Raw genomic sequence first — 20,706 nt, 5'->3', positions numbered from 1 at the left:
ACCAGGGCAGAGGCTAGCTCTCATTTAGCCAGCAAGTACAGAGGCAGTTTCCCGTGGGCTGTAAAAACCATTCTAGTCTTCCAAGGTCATGTGTCTGGTGGCATCCAGAGGTCAGAGGGAGGTTGATGACAGGCTCTTAGCCAACCTACCCAAGGACAGTTGGGAGGATGTGACATCTATGGCCTCACCCGTTCCACTGCTGCTTCCCCTTCTCCCAAGTGTGCTTCATACCTGGCACTCTGCTGTCCCCTGCTGGCCGCAGCTGGAGGCTGCACTGGGGCTTGGAGTAGGGCAGTCTCAGCTTCCAGAAACCTGCAGGCCATAGTGTGTCTGGGAGAACCAGTGGATATTCTTCTCATAAGGAAGTCAGAAACAGTTATAAATTTAATAAATCTGCCTGATAATTTACAGCAGCAGCTCCGAGGCTGGAGTTGCCCTGAGAAGCAGAGGCTGTGCGAGACTGCAGCTGCTGCCGGAGAGGAACTTGAGTCCACAACTGAGGTGGTGGTCAGTAGGCTGGCAACCATGCCTCCAGGATGGCCAGCAGGGCAAGAGTGGAGGCCAGGCTGAGGCTCATGGGCCATAGGCATACAGCAAACTAGAGTGTGAGGCCAAACCAGTGAGGGCTGCCGGTGCTCCCACCATGAGCTCCTCAGTCCAAACTGGCCATGAGTAGGTGCAGCTCACGGAAGGCACTACCGTGGCGGCCACTCAAACCCGACTTGCTCTTGACGAGGCCACTGATGCTCTTGAGTTGTTTGAAGCACAGTCGACACTTGTGCAACCTGTAGGCCAAGAGGCAGCACCTCAGGAAGGAGGCCACCCCACCTGGTCATGATGCCTGCCAGGTCTGGAGCTTTTTTGCTCTCCTAATCATCACTCCAGTCCCTCCTAAGAGCATGAAAATATCCCCCAAGCATGGCAGTGTTCAGGGACACTAAGGCCCATGTTCTGACATACAGCACCCTGTGCCACTCTCAGACACTCTTCTCTGTAAGCTGTTTGGGCAGCCACCCACCCACAAACGAGGCAAGAACTACATCATAACCCTTACCTCTCCTCTCGGCTGATGTCCACACCCACAGAGGGCGGGGCTGCCAAAATGTCAGTGATGAGGGGTAGGAACCGCTGCAGGATCAGCTTCAGGGAGGTGCATCCGGTCTGCACATAGCTTCAGGAGCAAGATGGATGGAGTCAATACACAGATGGTCACAGAGCCAGAGAGGACAAGAGAGAGAGAGTGGGATCCTCCATAGATGGGGCACATGCACACACATGCCTATTTCCACTCTGATTGCTCCAGGGTTTGGAGGGGCTCCCTACCTCTCATACTTGCTCTGCAGAAGTTTCTCGATCTGGGGCAGCACTGTGGTGCACAGGTCCAGCTTCCACAGGGAGCTAGAGAGACAGCTGAGTATGATGCCATCAGCCACCCCTGACCACCCCGCTCTCCTCCTCTTCGAGGCCACTTACGCTTTCTGGTTGACAATGTTCAGGAGGTCCACCACCACAGATAGGTCATTGATGGCCACTGCAGAGTCCACTGATGTCTGCAGACAAGCCCCATTAAGAGGGTAGCATGGGATGGGAGTGGGCAGGGTTGAAGGCATGTAAACAGACTGTGCCAACAAGGAGGGCAAGGCGCAGCCTTGATGTCAGTGCTCGACTGATGGGAGTTGGCTGCTTTAATATCACAAGGCTGCCCTACCCCAGGGCCCTACTGTGTGGCTTCTGTTCAGCCCAAAGCCCAAGCAGCAGGTGCTAAGGAGTCATCCTCACCTTGATATCTCCTGTGGTCCACACAGCTCGGACTGTGTCCAGGTTCTTGTGGCGGCTGGTGAGCACCACATACATGGTGTCATGGCCTTTGCGTATCTGTGACATGGCATCCTCGTCCACCAGCTCTGCCTGCTGGGGGACCTTCACAGCCTATGGGGATGGTACCCAGATGCTGGCACAGAAGCAGATAGCACACTCATTCCCCTTTCAGCCCTCAACCCCACCTCTTGGGCAGGTCCTACTCACGGGTAAGAAGTCTGAGGCCTTTAAGCCAATGGGTTCATTCCGCGTGGCAGGGATGATAGCAGGCTCACCCTTGGGCACAGGAGTGGCAGTCATAACTGACGGTCGTGCTGGGACCTCGAGCTGCAAGGAGCAGAGACTGAGCTAGCACCAGCTGAGCATCCCTCAGCTCCCGACAAGAATGTCCTAACCCTGGCTCAGACCCATAAGATCCCTTCTCTGCTCAGACATACATTTGGCACCGGCAACTGCACATCCATGGCTGGGCTGGGTTTTGAGGCCTCCTTTGCTGTGGCTGTGTCTAGGAATAAAAGAAAGGCTCAGTGCCAGCCTAGAGGACCTGGTGGGAAGAGGTCAGAGGACAGGATGGGATTCCATGACAGCTGTGATTGGGAAGAAGCGTGTGCCAGCAGATGGACAGGGGACCAGGGAGCTGGGAGTCCATCAGCAGGTGAGGGTCCTTGAAAGCTGAGGCAGGAGCTTGGATGTGTGTGGATGGGACCCAGCAGCTTCTGGATAATCCTGCCATCAGGAGTGCAGTATGTAAAACGGGCAGGTGAGTAGGCAGCAAGCAGGAAACAGAGTCTCAGTCTCATAAAGATGAAGAAGTGGCACTGGTTCCCAAGGGAAACCAGAAGACAAAAATGCTTTGGAGGCTAGACCCTTTTGCCATCCCAAAGCTGACTGGATTGTCCCTTTCTTCAGTCCCAAACTTCTGGCCAGGGGTCACTGCATCTGGCCTCCAACTTGGCTCCTTGGATCTTGCTCCAGGTCTGGGTCCTGATGACAGCCTCTGACTCCTCCCTGCTCCAGCTCTTCTCTCCCTCTGCTCACCAGCCCTTAAGCCTCTCAAAGTCCTGATGCCCCACATCTGCAGGAGACCTAGTCCTCAGTAGCATACAACCCAAGGCATGTCTCTCTCTAAACACTCAGGCCTAGGCTACAAAGAAGCGCATATCTGCCCTGCTTACACTGCTTCTAGGGCCGTCCCTGGAGTCAGGCACATGGTAGGCACTTTTAGGTAGGTATAGAGACAAGACCTAATTGGGTGGGCCAGGGGTTGGGCCAGGAGAGGCAAGGCCTGGTCCTTAGAGGCCAGCACTGCCCAACTCACCATCTTCTGGGGGCGCTGGGAAGGGCTCACTTCTTCGGGGCGGCGTCCGACCTGCCAAGGCAAAGGGGGTTGATACTTGGGTTCCCATAAACTCTCTGGGAATAGGCCCTGTATGTGGCTGAAGTCTTAAGACAGACGCATGGCTAGAAAGTGGTCCCCAAGCACATGTTCCTGGCCCTGTGTACCCATATGCACCTATAGACTGCTTAGAGCAGGGCAGAGGTTTGGCAGGAGCCACCAGTGAGTGGTGCAGGTAAGGTTTAGGGGATACAGCCACAGCAAGGTGCCAGGCTGTGGGGTGGGAGAGAATATGGCCTCACTGATGCTGTTCTTGGGCTGGAAGATCTCATTGTAGTCCTCCGCGTTCTGGATCTCAGCCCGGGACTCACGCTCGTCCCTGTCATCTTCACTGCTGGGGCTGCGCCTCTCGCTCTCTGAGTTGTGCTTTACCCTAGCGGTTGCAGAGTCAAGCAAAGAGGCCAGGATCCTCAGTGAGGCCAAGGGCTGAGTGTTGAGGAGCCTTCCTGGGACATACACCCTGCTGGGACCCATCAGCACCCACCTCTGAGGCTTGCTGCAGGTTGTGCTGGGCCGCTCGTAGATGCGGCGGAGGGAGACACCAGGGTTAGGGGTCTGTTGTGTCAGAGGCTGGCTAGCCTGTACGGGGTCCTGGGTCACAGTTCCTGTCCTGGTGACTCTCGTCAGGTCCACCACATAAGAGGAGACATTACTCTGGGAGAAAGCCACACCTATCTGCGGGACACGGCAGAGTTGGTGTGGAGTGGGACCAGACCTCGGGAGGCTCCTTAGGTGGGAGCATTGGGGAGAGGGGGGGGATGATGACTCTCACCAGTTGGTCATTGCAGATGGCCAGGTCAGCCACCTTGCCCCAGTTGACAAGGACCACATCAAAGCAGCGCTCGGGCTCCCAGCCGTAGACACGCAGTGAGTCTTGGCAGCCGCTGTACAAGCAGCATCCATCGGGATTGAAGAGGACACTCCTAGGCCAGGGGAGAGTTGGCTGTCAGTCCTAGGCACCTAGCTGGTACCCGACACCAAGAAAGCAGGTAAGCCCAGGACAGAGCAATAGGAGCAGAGGCAAGAAAGATCACCCGTACCAACATCCCACTACTCGACTAAGGGACAGAGGGCCCAAGTGCTCTGCCTACCTGACAGGCCCTGGCTCCCCTTCAATGCAGCTCACCACCTGGAACTTCTCTAGGTCCCAGAAGCGGATTGTCCTGCAAAGATGGCCACAGGAAGCCAGTCCTTCATGCTATCCAGGGCCTCCCCAGGGCCCTCCCTGCAGGGGCACTAGGAGTGATGTCTGGGGCAGGGATGGCCCTGTGCATGCAGAGGGGAGGGTGAAGATGACCTAAGGCTGCGCCTGACAGCCCTGCCCCAAAGCTAGCCTCAATTGCCAGAGGTCTCCCCTGCACTGTGTCCCATTAGGGAGTGTGGATCCTAACCAGCCAGTACAAGTGCAGGACACTAGCCAGGGAGGGATGGGACCAGGAACCAATCCTGGCTTAAATTTGGTCTACGTAGGCTTTCAGGTGTATGAAAAGATACCCCCTCACCTGTCAGAGCTGCCAGAAGCTAGGAGATACTCATTAGGGTGAAACTCCACCACGTTGACAGGCCCTGTATGACCCGGGAACTCGGACATCATCTTGCCAGCTGTCAGGTCCCAAAGCTAGACCAGGGTGGAAAGAGTAAGAGCCAGGCAAGGCCCTAGCTGCCTGAGAGGAGCCTGAGCTCCCTCTCTTCTCTCAAGTTTGGGGGCACATAAACCCAGGCAGCAGGGACACAGTCTATGTATGATCAGGATACCTCTGGATACAGCCTGCGTACCCACATCAGGAGTTACCTTCACTGTGTGGTCATCTGCTGCTGATGCCAGCCACTTCCCATCAGGGCTGAACCGGAGACACCGCACAGCCTGGCTGTGCCCCTGAGGAGAATGAAAAGAACCAAGCTCTTTGGAAGGGCCTGGATCCCATAGCACCTCCCCATCCCTACTGCCTGCCCCCAAATACAAGGCCTTCTTAGGGTCCAGTCACAGAGAAGGTGGATGCTCACTACTGGGAGACATAAAGAACACTTCTTTTTATGCACTTTCTATGTGTTCTCCCAGGTCTCCAGGAAATCCCAAGTATGCAGTTTGTTACATGTTAAAGGTGTTTTATGGCCTCTTCCAATAGCCATAGTATTGCACATACCTAAGAGCAGGAAGCCCAGCACCCAGGGACACCAGCTATCTGACTGCCAAAGCAAAGCTTGGAAAAGTTTAATATACATGGCTCTAGGGGTCCAGATAGGCCACCCAAGGCCTTCATCCTACCCCAGGTCTGTTCTGAGTCCTCTGCAATGGACTGCAGCCCCCCAGCCCCACTGGAGTGTGGACCCAAGCTCTGTGTGGGGTCACAGGTAACCGGCACAGACCATGCTTACCCTATATCGGAAGACACAGCCTTTCCTCCTGATGTCCCAGAGCTACAAGGGAGAGAAGCAGAGGTGGGGGTAGGAAAGGTGAACCACAAGAAGCTGTTGTGTCCTTGGAGGCCAGGCCAGAGGGTATAGAGTACAGCTCTGAGCAGAGAGGACTCTGGATACCTCTAGGTCATGACAGCTCCAAAAAGAAAGGTTGGAGGTTTGCCCAAGCTGGGAATCCCAAATTGACCGGTCTGGCCAGAGTCCACGGATCCTCTGTCCCAAGGATAGTGAGGGTGTTGCCATGAGGGGAAGAATCCCTTACACTTGATATTGAGAGATGGGTGGCAGAGTGGTACCTCACCTTGATATTTGTGTCCTGGGAACCTGAGGCCACAAATTCACCATAGGGGTGGAAATCCAGGCTGCAGATGTTGGCTTTGTGGCCCATGAGTGTTCGAAGAACTAATGAAGCAAGATAAAGCAGAAGTGCCATGTTAAGTGTTGGCTGGCCAGCAGAAGGCACCTAAACTTGCCTGTGTGCAAAGAACCTGGGATGCTGATGTGAAACAGGAGATCAACCAGGGCCCTGCCACCCTGACAGTCCCACAGCCATTGTTGTCACTACTCACATCCTCAGGAAAACACAAGGCATTCCCTATAGCCTGTGTGTACTATGGCCCCTGGACAGCAGTAGTCACAATGCTTGGTCACATAGTGGCCCTGGGGCTACTATGCAGGGTGTATAACCCCCAGGACAGTACCAAGGAGATAACAGAGAGGGGCTGCAATCGGGGAAGCTGCTTGGGTAAAGAATCCAGGAACACAAGGGACAATATCAGCTGGATGGCAGTCATGGGCAAGAAGAGGATATGGCTGGGACTCACAATGCCCAGTGGGATGCACCTATCCGAGTGACCTTGAAGATGGCCCTAAAGCAGGTGAGACTGGAGGACAGTCGCAGACTAGTTATCTACTGCTGTCCTGGTCTGGCAGGCCAGGTGGCAAACTTGTGTCTCAGAGTATTCCGTTCAAGTCTGTCTCTTGTCTTGCTTTTTGAAAGTTTTATACTTCCACTGCCCAAATAAAGCCTACCAGCCCATGAGTGGTAGGCCAAAGGCTACAGAATCCAGCAATCCCTAGGTTATGCTAAGGTTTAACAAGGAGTGAGCGCTCACATTAGGAACAGGTATGCAAAGATCCAAGCACAGATGAACTGAGTAACTACTGTAGAATCTACTTGTCTACACTAGGATGAACTTGGCAGCCTGACAAAGCTAGTCTTGGCTCTGCTTCTTAACTGCTGTGTGACTCTAGGCCAGCGCTTATGCTCTCTGACCTACAGGTTGGTTTACAATGAAAGTAAACAATAAGAAAATAAACACCAAATACTCAGAGTGGGACTGTGCAGGTCCCACTCTAATTTCCTCCAGTCTACCCTCTGGACTTTTCATCTTTCCTCCCCAGCCTCAGAGCATGAGTCTTCTCCCTCTTCTGGTCTGAGAGGATGAACCACTCAGAGCTGTGGCCATCGGGTGCCTCCCATCACTGCACATCCACTGAGCATTCTGCTGTTCAGCTTTGTCTGACTGTTAGCTCAGAGTCCCTCTGACAATGCTGGAAGGTGGGTGGAGGATGGCTCAGAGTGAGGCATCCTGCCTGAGGATGGCCAGCAATAGATCAAGGGCTGCCTCTGGAGTTCTGGGCCTCAGGAGTGACCTGGAGCCAGAGCTACTCAGGCAGGAAGAGCACAAAGGGAACAGCCACCCTAGCCAGCTATATCAGCTGGGGCCCAGGTCCACTGTCCATCTAGCCCGCGATTGGTTTCTGATGAGCACTGAAGCTGGGACGATGCTTCTTCATACCTGAGGATTCTGCCAAGGCACCTGACTCATCCGCACTATGGATGTCGAATTCAACTACACCCCACACTGGGCAAGTGGCTTTCCCTGCTCCTTAGCTGTCTTGTATTGCTACAAGTTCAGGATGCTGCCCTAGCCACCTCTTGCCTTGCTGCCACAGCAAGGGAAACTCAGACACTAGAGGCTGTGGTGGGGCCCACCTGACACAGGCCGGCTTCCTGAGGTGTGGGTGCCTTCCTGTGGGATTCAGTAAGCCTGCGCCCTTCCCTCCCAGCTGCACCATGGAAAGCTGGCAGGACCACATTCTTCTGCCATGACTTCTGCCCTTGCTTGTCTTTCCCAGGGGATGCCTAGCCTTGGTCACGGGCTCTAGGGACTGCAGAGTGGAGGAGACTTGGACCTGTCTGCACATGTGGGGACCTCCAAGGTCTCCTAGTGGAGTGGTTGTTCAGTCTCTGCCCACATCCTCCACAGTTAATTGTGGCTCTCTCAGAAGTCCCTGTGTACCTGAAGCTGCTCTGGATTCTCCCCTCTTCTGCCCAGTGGGATGGCAGTGGCCCTGAGATCTTAGCTCTCCTGAAGAAGAGCTTGAGAATTGTCAACTGAGGTAGTAATAAACAGCAGAGAGCACGGGTTGGGGGGTTGGGGAGGTATGGAGTTCTGCTGCCTACAGCCTCAGGGTTTTCACTAAGCCCCGGGCCTTGATGGTCTCAGCCTGCCCATCTATCAAGATAGGGGTCCTGCTAACCAGGCTATATGGTCCGTTTCCACCTTGCTATATGAAGGCATCACTCTCATCTCCCAGGAGCACAGTGGCCGAGGAAGTTTAGGGCGGGCTGTGGCTTTGTAGCTTTCCCTTTGACCCCTGACCCTTTGGCAAAGCATGAAGAATGGTGATATTCGATGGGGACTGCCTGCCTTCTGAGACAGAGTCTGCCATTGTGGTGTGGTACTCCTGGCCTCTCATGTCCAGTGATAAGTACAAAACACTCTGAGGCCTGATGTGGCCTGAAGGTCTGCAGAGACAGCACATAGCTGTTTGTCATAAGGGCATCCTGGGGCTCTGGGCTCACTACAGCATCAACATAGAGTCACTCCAGAGGACTAAGGGATGCCATCTTTCCCAGGGCCCACAACACAAAACCACTGTTCCTGAACAAGGTTAAGCTCACTGCTGGGCACATATGCTAGTGGCTACTGTTATGCAGTAGAGCCTATGCCAGAAGGATCTTTTAGACTCAGCCAGACTCAGGGATCTCTCACTGGACAAGGAAGGCTGGAGCCTCTGAATGCAGCAGCTGGCCCCAGAAGCAAGCAAACCAACTCTATTCAACCTCCCAAGGTTGGCTTGAACAATGTATGGAAGACCATGCTGAGTTCGTGGTCAGTACTGCAGCACAGGGGTTGGGGGGAAGGATTCCACATCAAGTTCCAGATTCTTCTAACAACTTTGTGGGGCTGGCAGCACCTCTGAAGAAGGTGAGACTCTTGTGTGGCCATGAGCCAGGCTGTGAATTTCTAGACCAGAAGGAACCCGTGAGGTCCAAGCTTACACATGAGAACACACCCACAGAAGGGCTTGTAGCCATGAGGCCTAGATGGTATCTCATAAACCTAGGGAAGAAGGAGGAAGGCAGAAGCAGATCTCATGTTACGGTCCAGCTGAAAACAGCACCAGATTCCACCTGCAAACTCTGGAACCTAAAAGCAGTGCAGTGGCACCTTCGAAATCCCATTACTAAATTATTTCCATTAGAACGCTATAGTCACTTTTAGCCATGGAGGGTCTCTAACACTGGGCTTGCCATTCACCCTCAGTGCCAGAGACCAAACCAGGGCCTCCTACATGCCAAGCAAGGGCTCTACCTCTAAGTTATGCACTTGCCCCTGCACACTGACACAGGATAGACTTGAACTTGCAGTCTTCCTGTCTCTGCCTCCTGAGAGCCTGTGACACCACACCTAGCTCCCTCCATCTGGAGAGGAAGAAGAATTGTAAAGCCCAGGACAGCCAAGACAGAGATGAGGAGGCCATGGATGATAGCTATCCTACAACCAAGGCTCCCAAGCCCTGGGCCTGAGGAAGACAGAGCTGGACTTGAGGAGGGGCTGGAAGCCAGCTCCTCTAGCAGTGCACCTGTGACAGTAACTAATGGTGACAGACAGAGATTCTGAAAATGCACATGGAAAAAGGATCAATAGTTCACCCCACAGAAGCCAACTTACGAAACAAATACTTGGGGTCCTTACAGCACAAATACTAACCATGTAAATGGTCTGCTAAGGCAGGAAGAGAAATGTGGGCAGTGGGCTCGGGCCTGGTGTGGCTGCTGAGAGCCAAGTCCACCTTCTGGAGGCAGCAGCCCAATGCCCCAATGACTCTCACTGCAGGAGGGTACAGTTTTTGTTTGAGGATTTCCTGTTTGTTTCTTTGAGGTGGGGCCTTATACCACAGGCTAGGCCGGCCTTCAACTCCATAGCAATTCTCTTGCCTCAGTTTCCTCTAGGCAGGCACAGTGTAAGGGGCCAACCTGGTTTTGTTTTGTTGTTCTAAAGGGAAAGGAAAGTGCAATGCTGTAGGTTTAGGAAAGCAATGGTGGTGCTGTGGGCATGACAGCAAGGAGGGGGGAACAGAGGCTCTTAGAACGGGGGTCAGGGAGGGTTGTGCCATCAAGGTTCATGATAAAATAAACTTTCAGACTGGGAGGTGGTGACGCACGCCTTTAATCCCAGCACTTGGGAGGCAGAGGCAGGTGGATCTCGGAGTTCGAAGCCAGCCAGGTCTATAGAGTAAGTTCCAGGACAGCCAAGGCTACACAGAGAAACCCTGTCTTGTAAAACCAAAACAAAAAACAAAACAAAACAAAACCCAAAACAAAACAAACCTTTTAGAACATGTGTTATTCCTGTCAAGGTGAAAAATTAAATGAAGACCAAGGGAAGAGAAGCAAACAGAAGATCAGTCACCAACACCCACCCTAGGTGGGACGCTCCCCAGGACCTTACTGGTTCTTCCCACATGGCAATCTACCTATTCACATGTTCTGCAGGCTACCTCCTAGCATTTGACATCCTTCTGGGTTTTGAATACACACATGTACATGTACACACACCTTACTGTACATCACTTGGGCATCTCTCCTCATGTCAGCAATTGGGGGATGGCAGTGCCCACTGCTGCTGGGTTGATAACATGACATGGATGGCACCACCCACTCTGTTCATTACTCAGGGGACAAAGCACTCAGATCTCCTGGAGGTGGCAGCCCAATGCCCCAAGCCCGAAGTGGGACCCACACACAACAGAACAGTAAGGGGAGGCCTACTTTTAGCAGCTTCCAGGTCCCAGACACGGATGGAGCCTGACTGGGAACCAGCTACGATGAGCTCCTCAGGGGTGTTGAGGCGGACACTCTCCACGGGGGATGTGTGACCTGTCAGGCTCTGCAGAGAGAGAGTGGCAGCTTCAGTGAACTGCAGGGATAACCCTCCTCCCCCAGCCACTGCCCCAGATTTAGGGTCCCTGAGAACGGCTTCTGTAAGAAATAATACATGGTGAGCTGTTCTCTAGGGCCCACCTACATCCTAACTCAGATGAGCATGGTGGCTCATCAGCACAATGGATGAAGCAGCCCTTCAAATACCTGTGACCCTAGTATTTGGGAGACAGAAGCAGGAGGATGAGTTCCAGGCCAGTTTGGACTACATACTGAAACTCTGAAAAAAAAAAAAAAGGAGCCAAACTAATCTCAAAGACCAGGTACCCTTCAACCTTATCCCCTCTAGAGTGCTCCTGGCACGGGAGTCACCTACAGAAATGGCTCTGGGGCACTAGACAGGAACAGGGGTTCAAGATGAGGAGATGTTGGACCTTTACCTGGGAGTCTGAATGAGCCCATCCAGGCTATTCCCATCTCTGTCTACTCTGACTGTAGAGGCCATAGCAAGCTAGGAATGCATCGCCACTGCCTGCCTGCTGGGTGCCGGCCTCTCTGGGGAGTGCCAGCATCATGCTCCAGGGGCCTGGGAAGGTCTGCTGGAGAATAGGTAGGTTCTTGCATGTCTAAATCACACAGAGCAAGGAGAGCTGGGCCAGGTAAGGTGGGAGCTGTTGTCATCCTCAGCTTTCGGAAGGGAAGACTGGAACCCAAGTCCAAGGTGCCTGCCACTCTCTGCTCAATGTTGGCCCCCTTCACCAGTGTTAGCTAAGGCAACATTCCTGACGAGGACATGTGGGACATGGGCGTTCCTCAGCACCAGTGCCTGAGCCTGTAGTTGTAGCAGCTTGCTTACAAAAGTAGGGGTCTACAGGGGCCCAGGCTTCCAGGATCACAACTGGGCAACAATAACCCCATAAGGAATGCACGTTCTCCTCTAACCCACAATCCCAGGCCGGGTGTGGTGACACACATCTGAGATCTCAGCGGTAAGGCATCCCTGGTCTCCAAGGCAGAAGAATCTACAAGCTCAAGGCCAGCCTGGGCTACACACTAAGACCCTGTTTCAAAAAAACAACAGTGCCACAACTCTTTGGGGATCTTATTCTCTAAGTGCAAACCCAACGCTTTTCATGGCAAGAGACTGGAGTCCATTTAAATGTCCTCCACAGGAACCCTTCAGACATGAGGAGACTGAGCTCCACAGGGCTGCAGCGGTATACACAGAATGAGACCCTGGAGGGAAACCGGATGTATTTTCTTGTCCATGGACCAAATAATTACAGAACACAGAAGGGGGCCTAATTATCTCCAGAGAGGACACGGGCGTCACTGAAGGGAGAGATACTTCAGCACTGATCTTCTTATCTTTTAGTGAATTTTTACTTTATTTTTTAAAAACTATATTTAGGCAAGCACTCTACTACTGAGCTATCTCTCTAGCCTGGGCTGATTATTTTTCAATTTATGTATATTACTTTGGCATTTTATGGGGAATGAAAACATTTGAGTCCTACAAACAGAACAAAACAGAAAACAGGGGCTCAGGAGATAGCTCAGTGGTTAAGGGCACTGGCTGCTCTTCCCGAGGCCCTGGAGTCAGTGCCCAGCACCCACACGGCAGCTACCAATCACTTATCTATAACACCAGTTCCAGGAGATCCAGTGCCACCTTCTAGCTTCTACAGGCACAGCATGCACATAGTATATAAACATACATGCAGGCAAAACACCCACCCACACCCATACCCAGATAAAATAAAATAAACACAAAAATAGAAAAGGATAACAATAAAAATGAAAACAAACAAACAAATAACAAAGCGATTCTTTTCTTACTGAACCTGGACACATTGACTGTGATCTGAGCGGGTCTCAGTTTCCCTCTGTCTCACAAAAATCCCTGAAACAACCAAGCTTTCACTAACAGCTATCAACTTCTCCCATTTTTGTTTTTAGTTTTCTTGATCAAAAGTCAAAAGAATGACAATTGCTTAAGGTGTCTAGAGGGGTCATGGGGCACAGCCATGCTCCCGTGCTGCAGGTGAAAATGTGAAGTGACTCCTGGGCGGAGCCTGCCGGGACAGCTTCTCAGAGCTGCATACTCTGGGCCTGCTCAAAGGTTTGGACAAATGAGAGGTTTGGATAAATGAGAATGTTCGACATAGTGTGGTTTAGCAGAAATGAAAAGCTGGAGTCAGCAGCCCAGCTGATGACAGGGTGTGGCCAAGCTAATTACAGCTCATCCCAGTGGTGTATACCAAAGAAGCCACGTAAAAGCAGGCTGTAAATCAGTATTTGTTGACATAGGAAAATCCTCATGACACTGTCCTGCTAAAGAACCAGGTCACACTAGAGTAAGATCGTATTCTGAGATACATGCAGGTGTGTGCACACATTTATGTGCTTCTATTCCATTACCTAGAAAGGTGCAGACTAAAACCTGGTCATCTTTGGCCAATAGAACTGCCCAAAATTACTGGTTTCCCTCCTGTCCTGGAAAGCAGCCTGTAGCCTTGTACCCAGTGTGTGACCCCCCCCCAAAAAACAAAACAAAAAACAAAAAACAATGGCTTCCAACAGAGTCCCCTCTGATCCTTTCTTTAGATTAAAAATACCCACACACATCTGGCACTTGGAGAGTGGGGCTTATTTAAACCTTCCATGACTACTCTGGAGTTCTGTCTGTCACCTGTGTCACCTTGCTTCCTGAGAGCTGTCCTGGGCTATACTGGGCCTTACTGAGCAGACAACTGGGGTAGCACTAATGGTGTGCTGGGATGAGCAGTGCCTGCAGAAGGTGCTCCCCCCTGGGGTGGGGGTCGGGGAACACGTCATCACTTACCATGATGCAGTTAGGCTTGTTTACGGACCACAGGTTGACTCGGCAGTCATCCCCACCAGTGGCCAGTAGCCGCCCTGAGGCCTTGCCCAGCACCAAGGAGGACACATTGCTGGCATGGGCGATAATCTCTTCTGCATAGGACAGGAGGGAGAAAAAGTGGTCAGGGGACTTTGACAGGCAGGCCATACGGAGGATGCTCAGCCACCAGCTCTGAGCAGGACGCCCAGGTAAGCCCTACCAGTTTCAGGACTTGGGAGGGTGACTGTCTCTCCACCCTAGCCTGCCCTGCTCAGAAGCTTCCTCCTGAGTTCAATTCTCTTCCCAACAGCTGGTCACACAGACTGCACATCACACCCTCCATACACACATATTCAACAAGCTGCTGATGGGAATGCTTGGGACAAGCACATCCATTATACTGAGCACATAATACACATTTGTAAGGCCAAGACAGAAGGATTGTGAGATCCGGGCCAGACTGGACCACATGAAAGACCCTGTCAGGAAACAAGCACCTGTACATATCAGTGAGAGTAGACTTTTCCTTGTTGCTAGTCCATAAACAATACAATGCAAGAAATATCCAAACAACATTGCACTCTATTAAGTATCACAGGTAACAGAGATGAGTCAAGGTACTCGGAGGAGACGTGGCTTTCTGCACACACACCACATCACCGTGGAAAGGACTGAGCACATAAAGACTTAGCTATCTGTGTGAAGAGATCCTAGAACCAATTACCAAAGATACTGTGGGAAGACTAGGCTTACTTTTAAAAACCGGCTTCCCATTTTTTATCTACCTTATTTAAGCACTAATATCAAGATATACTCATAATACTTTTTCTGATACAAAAAAAAAACATTAAAAATAATTTTTAGAAAATGGACACCCATGCCAGGTAGTGGTGGCACACGACTTTAATAACAGCACTTGGGAGGCAGAGGCAGGCGGATTTCTGAGTTCGAGGCCTGGTCTACAGAGTGAGTTCCAGGACAGCCAGGGCTACACAGAGAAACCCTATCTCGAAAAACCAAAGAGAAAAATAAAATAAAATAAAATAAAATGGACCCATATACCACCTAAGAGCCTTTCAACTGCTCAGGTGCCACCCACAGAGACAAAGCTCACCTGGGGACAACCCTTGAGAAGAATTCAAGTTCTGTCTAGACAGCTGTCCCTAGGTCCCAATTCAGAATCCTGAATCAGGTGCAAGTCTGTCAACGGCATGGCCTTGGACAAGTCATGGATCCTCTCTGAGAGAGGGTCCTTGTGTGGAGAACAGGATGACCCCAGGGCCAGGTCATTGGGAATGGGCTGAGGTGCAGACATAAGACCAGCCATAGGGACAGAGTGGCCACCAGGGTCCCAGGTAGGCAGGGAGTAGGTGCCATATAGATAATGGCAGGAGGCAGATGACACAGCAGAAGCTGGGTGGGAAAGGCTGACCCTATAGATTGGAGATAAGGCCTGTGGACGGTCCACCAGAGCCCCAGGTCTGATCACGGTGGGAGGGCCAAAGTAGAGAACATGGGTGGGAACTCCGGCCTTGTCAGTGCTCCAGAAAGAACAAACTCAGCCAAGAATCAACAGGCAGACTAAGCCTCCAAGCCAGGCCCTGGTCTCCAACTTCCTCTGGGAGCAAGCAGAAAGGAGAGGGTAAGGGGAAACTCCAATATGCAGGTGCCCCCAAAGGAGCTGGAAACTGGCTTGCGGGGCACAGAGAAGGAATGCCATGGCTGTTAGTAAGGGGTCCTCCCCCTCCTCCCAGGTCCTACTCTACCCAGACTGGGCAGCTCTTGTGTGAACTGCAGACGGAGAAGGAGACTGGAAAACAGGGCCAGGAAAGCCAGACAGTTAATTTCTGAAATGACACCTGCCTGCAGGGCCTGGCAGGGCACAGCTGGCACAAGCAGCTGCTGGCCCCACCAGGGTGAGAGTCCCTTGTAAGCCCAGACACTCCCAATCTAGGTACTGGAGGGCCTGCCACCTGAGCCCCATGGAGTAGGGTCTTGCTCTAATTCTACGGAGACCGGGGCTGAGCCTCCAGAGCAAAGTGCTCAGAGCAGCTGCACTGCTCTCCTGCCGGGTTGGATGGACATATAAGGGTTTATGGCTCAAGCTTGTGGGCAGCTGTCCCCAAGCGTGCAGAGGACAAGACTCTAGGCTCCGTGGTAACCCTTTCTCCTTGCTGATGTGTGAAAGCTCCATGGTCACCTTTAAATCTTTCCAATATACAAAAGCTTCCTGTCTCCGGCCCTTATACTTGCTGTTCATATACCCTCTACCTTCATTAGTAATTAACTGATTCAAAGCATGCATGCCCACATGAGCACAAATACACACATACACACACACAATTAGAGCAGGATTGGAAACAGATGGCTGTGGTCCTGAGTCCATCCTGTTGCTCTCCTAAGGCTGGGCTCCCACTGTGCAGTGACCTTGGATACTTTGGCCCTTACTTTCTCCCTAGCATCCGCTTCTTCCTTCAGGTAGGGTAAGCCATTTAAAGAGTTGGATGCATAATGCCAATAAATACAAAGCTACTCTGCCTAAAGTAGCCATTAACAGGGTCCTCCCCAGAATCCTACAGCTTTGGGGAACAACTTGAAAATGATCCCAATCTCACATTGAGGAAACTGAGTCCCCAAAACAGATGTGCCCAAAGTCTCCTTATCTGCTTCTGCAAACTTCCCAGGCACAGTTGCCAGCAGAGTGGGTGGGCCCAGGCACAGCATGCCAAACCTATGACAACCAGCTACAGCTGGAGAGAAAGCCACAGAGGTGAGATGCAGGTCATCCAGACCTGATCTTGGGATCCCCAAGAGCCTTTTAGAGGATCCGAAAGGACAGAGCTATTATCTGAAATGCTAGGATGGCTAGGATTGCCTTGGATGCTCTCACTTGCTCCAGAGGAGTCTTTGAGAAGACACACATGTATGACATCATTCCTGTCAGGTTTGCTCATAAGTCTCAGTACCGTTTTCTTTTCTTTTTTTTTTTTTCCATTTTTTTGGAGACAGGGTTTCTCTGTGTAGCCCTGGCTGTCCTGGAACTCTCTCTGTACACCAGGCTGGCCTCGAACTCAGAAATCCACCTGCCTCTGCCTCCCAAGTGCTGGGATTAAGGGCGTGTGCCACCTCCGTCCGGCTCAGTACCGTTTTCTAACGGAATATATGGATAAGTATGATTTTCATAAATGAAAGCCTTTTGGAGTCAATAATTTTTAGGGATATGAAAGAGCCAGGTGTGGTGGCATAGTCCTTTAATCCCAGCACACAGGAGACAGAGGAGTGTGTCCCAGGCCAGCAAAGGCTATAGGGATGCCCTATCTCAAAAAAGGAAAAGAATCTAAAAGCGCTGAGGCTAAAGAATTCTAAGCAATTTTTGCCCGATTTGTGTAGGCCTGCCCAGCATCTTTGTGCAACCCGCCCCCTTTCACCCCTATCCCAAAATACTTTCATCTGATGGAGGAAAAGGAACTTGGAACATGTCTGGGATTCCTGGAACGCCTTTCAGCCGTCCTCAAAACACTCTGCCCATCAGCTTTACTAGACAGCTCTCCCTTGAACCTCAGAGCAAGTACTGAGCACAGCTGTACAGGAGGGGTTGCTTAATCACCTGCCCAACGTGATTTACATTTCTGTCTGCCTTAAAACAAGGACGGTGAGTCTCTCCTGTGCCAGGGAGAGGAGACAGAGCCAAAGTCTAAGACTACTCAGCAACGGGCAGCTCACAAAATGACAGTGTGATAAATGCAAAATGAAAAGTACTCACACGGGCTGGCGAGATGGCTCAGCGGGTAAGAGCACTGACCGCTCTTCCCAAGATCCTGAGTTCGGATCCCAGCAACCACATGGTGGCTCACAACCATCTGTAATGAGACCTGACGCCCTCTTCTGGTGCATTTGAAAGATAGCTACAGTGCATTATGCCGGAGCGAGTGGGGCTGGAGCTCATGGCCATCTGTACAGCTACAGTGTACTCATACACATAAAAATAAATCAATAAATAAATCTTTAAAAAAAAGAAAGAAAGAAAAAGAAAAGTACTCACGCAACTTCCAGGCAGTCTTGGTGACCACAGGGGTGGCCATGCTTCAGGGGGTGGCACCTGAGACCCCACCCACAAAACAGATTGTGCTTTCTCTGTGGGGCGGGGGTGGATCCCCCCCAGATCCGACAATCAAGTTGGCAGGGAGTTCCCACACATCCAGGCAGAGAGTCCTCCTCTCCTGGCCCAGGACCGCCTGGTGGTTTAGATCATCCACTATCAAGCAGCAGCCTGTACACATAGGTCAGGATCCAAGATCATGGAATGTCAGGCTTGGGCCATCTCAGCTCAACACTGGGCTAGAATACAAGCAGAGGTGATAGTGTGTTAGAAAATGCTTGAGATGAGTTGACCATCAAGGCCACTTGATACAGACCCACCAAAGCCTCCGGGGCCTGGAACTGCAGTGCACACTGGGTCTGAAAAACCTGGGACTTAGAGCCCAAAGATAAAAGACCTCCCTTAAGTAGCTGGGCCTAGTGGCCCATGTCTTTAACTCCAGCACTCAGAAGGCAAGCTAGAGGTAGGCAGATCTCCGTCAGTTCCTGGCTCAAAGAAAGAAAGGAGGGAGGGAGGGAGGAAAAAAAGAAAGTAGGTAGGTGGAGGGGATTGAAAAGGCTGACTTCTCAGAGGCCTATAGCGATCGATGCTCTGGGATGCTGGGTGTCCTAAGTGCTGGCACAGCACCTGCTATGGGACAGAGAGGACCATGTATCTGTAGTCCACTCGTATTTGAGCCTCATGTATTAAATGGGGTACTGGAATCTGAGGCTATGTTTTGGGGCCCATGAGAGGCATCCAAAAGGCAGAAAGATAGAGACTAAGAGACAGGCAGACATTCGGGAGGCAGAGGAAGGAGAGAGGGGGGAGAACAGTAAAGGCCTTGGGAGGGGGTCATTTTTGAGAGGATTATGAGGGTCCAATCTTCTTGCTTCCTTTATCTCCAGCTCCTGGTAAGGGAACCACACCCACCCCCTGCAAAACTCTCAAGGGCATAGCTAGGAATTGAGTCTCCAGTCTAGGTGTGAGTCGGAATGACTCCTCAGTTCTAAAAAGCTACAGCGTGGATGGAGCCTTCCACAGCCACGGCCTTCACCTCTTGCCCAGGAGCCCTCTCGCTGGATTCTCTTTCTTCTGTTGCCTATGCTCCCATTCTGGCACATCTTGAGCTCCCTTAGTTGGTCATGCTCCACCAGACCCTCTTTACTTCTCTTTCCTCGCTGCTATCAGAGTCCGCCATTCATTCACTCTCCTGTTTCTGGGGCCCTAACTCAATACGGACCTCCTCACACCCTCAGCTCTGCTTCCGGCCCACCAGCTTTCCCTCTCCGGCCTCCACACACCCGTCCTGCTCGCTCATCCCAAATCTGCCACTGGTCCCTCAGCTTCGCTTGACCCTCTGCCCCTGTTTTGAGTGGGACTGGCTCCAGCCTGCCCTGGCCGAGAGCCTTCTGCCGGTGACAGGACTGTCCCCTCCAGGCTCTGCGAAGACTAGGGCCATCTTCCCTTTGCCTCCAAGACCCCAAGAGCCACTCTACCTGCAGCTGTAGCTCTGGAGGCCAAGGCTTCCCTCCTCCAGGTGCGACCCCGATATGCTTCCATCCTTTGCCCTGATTGGTCGCTGCTTGACAACCGACCCTCACAACAAAACCTCCGGCCTAGAGTCCCTCCCACCTCACTTCTTACACCAATCAGTCGCCACGAACGCCCCTCCTTCCTCTGGAATTGACCAATAGAAGCAAGCACTTCTGCCGATTTGCGTAACTACCCGCCTCCTTTCCCCGACTCAGACTAATCACGAGAAGGAAGCGCTTACCGACCTTAGGTCCCAAAAGAACCAATACGGGCTTCTGTGTTCTTAGTCCCGCCCCCAGTCTGGCTGGGTTTTTCCGCCCTTTTCCTGCGTTTCCTGGAACCCTGTTACGTTTTTAAAGGAAAAAAAAAAAAAATCCGCGAGCCGCACCGGCTGCACCAATCACGTCAGCAACAGCTCTCAATCGACCAATAAACGTCAGTATTATTGGAGAACCAGTTCTGAACTAACCAATGAAAAGGGGACTTCTAGAGCAGTATGCAGTTGCAAATCTTCCATATTGGAACCGGGCCGCAAGGACCCCGCCCTCAGCCTGTGCGAGTGGCCCGCGTGGTGTGAGGACTTGGCTTTTACTTGGAGCCACACATTTTCTTGAGTTCACTGACCTCGAGGGAAACAGAGCTTGGTTACATGTGGAGTCGATGTCGAGCCCAGGAGTTCGTTCCTAAGATCACAGTATCACAGTGGGATGAGTAGGCTTGTGTCTGCTCGACTAGAGAACCGGAGAAAGGCTGATTGATGCCTGTGACAGGCAGGTTGGGATCGTGGAGAGGCCACATAACCCGCCAGGAGTCGGGGGTCCCCTCACTGTGGAACTCGGTCCCAGCTTATTGCAGAAATAACCTCCAACCCCGGTCTGTCCTACACTCACTCCCCTCTGGTCGTGGGTGCTATATCTGGCGTTCTGCTCCATACAGCCCTGAGTGGGAGGCATTTCCCATTTATAGATGAGGAAACAGATGCTGTGGTGAAAAAGACCAAACACCTGGAAGAATGGACCCAGGACTTAAAACTTTTGTAATTAAAGTCAAGGCATGCAAGGTACCTATTAAATGCAAAACCTCTACACGGACAAAAGACATCCATTAGCCTTCTGGGAAGTCGGCCCTGAGTAGAACTTGGTAATTATTAAGAGACCTGGATTCGGAGAATAACATTTGATCAAAACTTTGTAGTTTGCTGTTCCTTTAACTTTTTATTTAAAAAAAAAAAAAGTCAAATTCTTCATTTTGACACATTTTGCCTTATCTGCTTTGTTTTATACAATTATTTGAAGATTACAGATCCCAAGACATTTCAATCGTGGCAACACTGAGCATGAAGTTCTTTAAGGGCCCTTAGT

The 20,706-nt window shown here is 51.7% G+C and overlaps 1 protein-coding gene across 2 annotated transcripts; it reads right to left on the bottom strand.

Annotated features, from left to right (window-relative positions):
• Window positions 1-358: 358 nt before the first annotated feature.
• On the bottom strand, window positions 359-19,610 carry Katnb1 (katanin regulatory subunit B1). 2 transcript variants are annotated; one of them, XM_031340961.1, is made up of 20 exons: window positions 19,591-19,610; window positions 17,774-18,069; window positions 13,714-13,844; window positions 10,758-10,875; window positions 5,934-6,034; window positions 5,591-5,632; window positions 5,007-5,090; window positions 4,717-4,832; window positions 4,306-4,377; window positions 3,987-4,137; window positions 3,699-3,889; window positions 3,457-3,587; window positions 3,137-3,187; window positions 2,256-2,323; window positions 2,026-2,145; window positions 1,780-1,929; window positions 1,474-1,550; window positions 1,324-1,398; window positions 1,055-1,171; window positions 359-785 (listed from the first exon to the last, which is right to left on the bottom strand). In XM_031340961.1, exons 2-20 carry the CDS (start codon window positions 17,811-17,813, stop codon window positions 653-655), a joined length of 1,968 nt encoding a protein of 655 aa, XP_031196821.1. In that variant the 5' UTR covers window positions 17,814-18,069; window positions 19,591-19,610; the 3' UTR covers window positions 359-652. The 2 variants fall into 2 exon arrangements, with proteins under 2 accessions (XP_031196821.1, XP_031196820.1); XM_031340960.1 differs by lacking the exon at window positions 19,591-19,610 and adding an exon at window positions 19,309-19,441.
• Between the last annotated feature and the right edge of the window lie 1,096 nt (window positions 19,611-20,706).

This window comes from Mastomys coucha, unplaced genomic scaffold (assembly GCF_008632895.1).
Source record: "Mastomys coucha isolate ucsf_1 unplaced genomic scaffold, UCSF_Mcou_1 pScaffold22, whole genome shotgun sequence".
Classification (NCBI taxonomy): Eukaryota; Metazoa; Chordata; class Mammalia; order Rodentia; family Muridae; genus Mastomys; species Mastomys coucha.
Note: the sequence above shows the minus strand (reverse complement) of the source record. Positions and strands in the feature narration are given on the sequence as shown.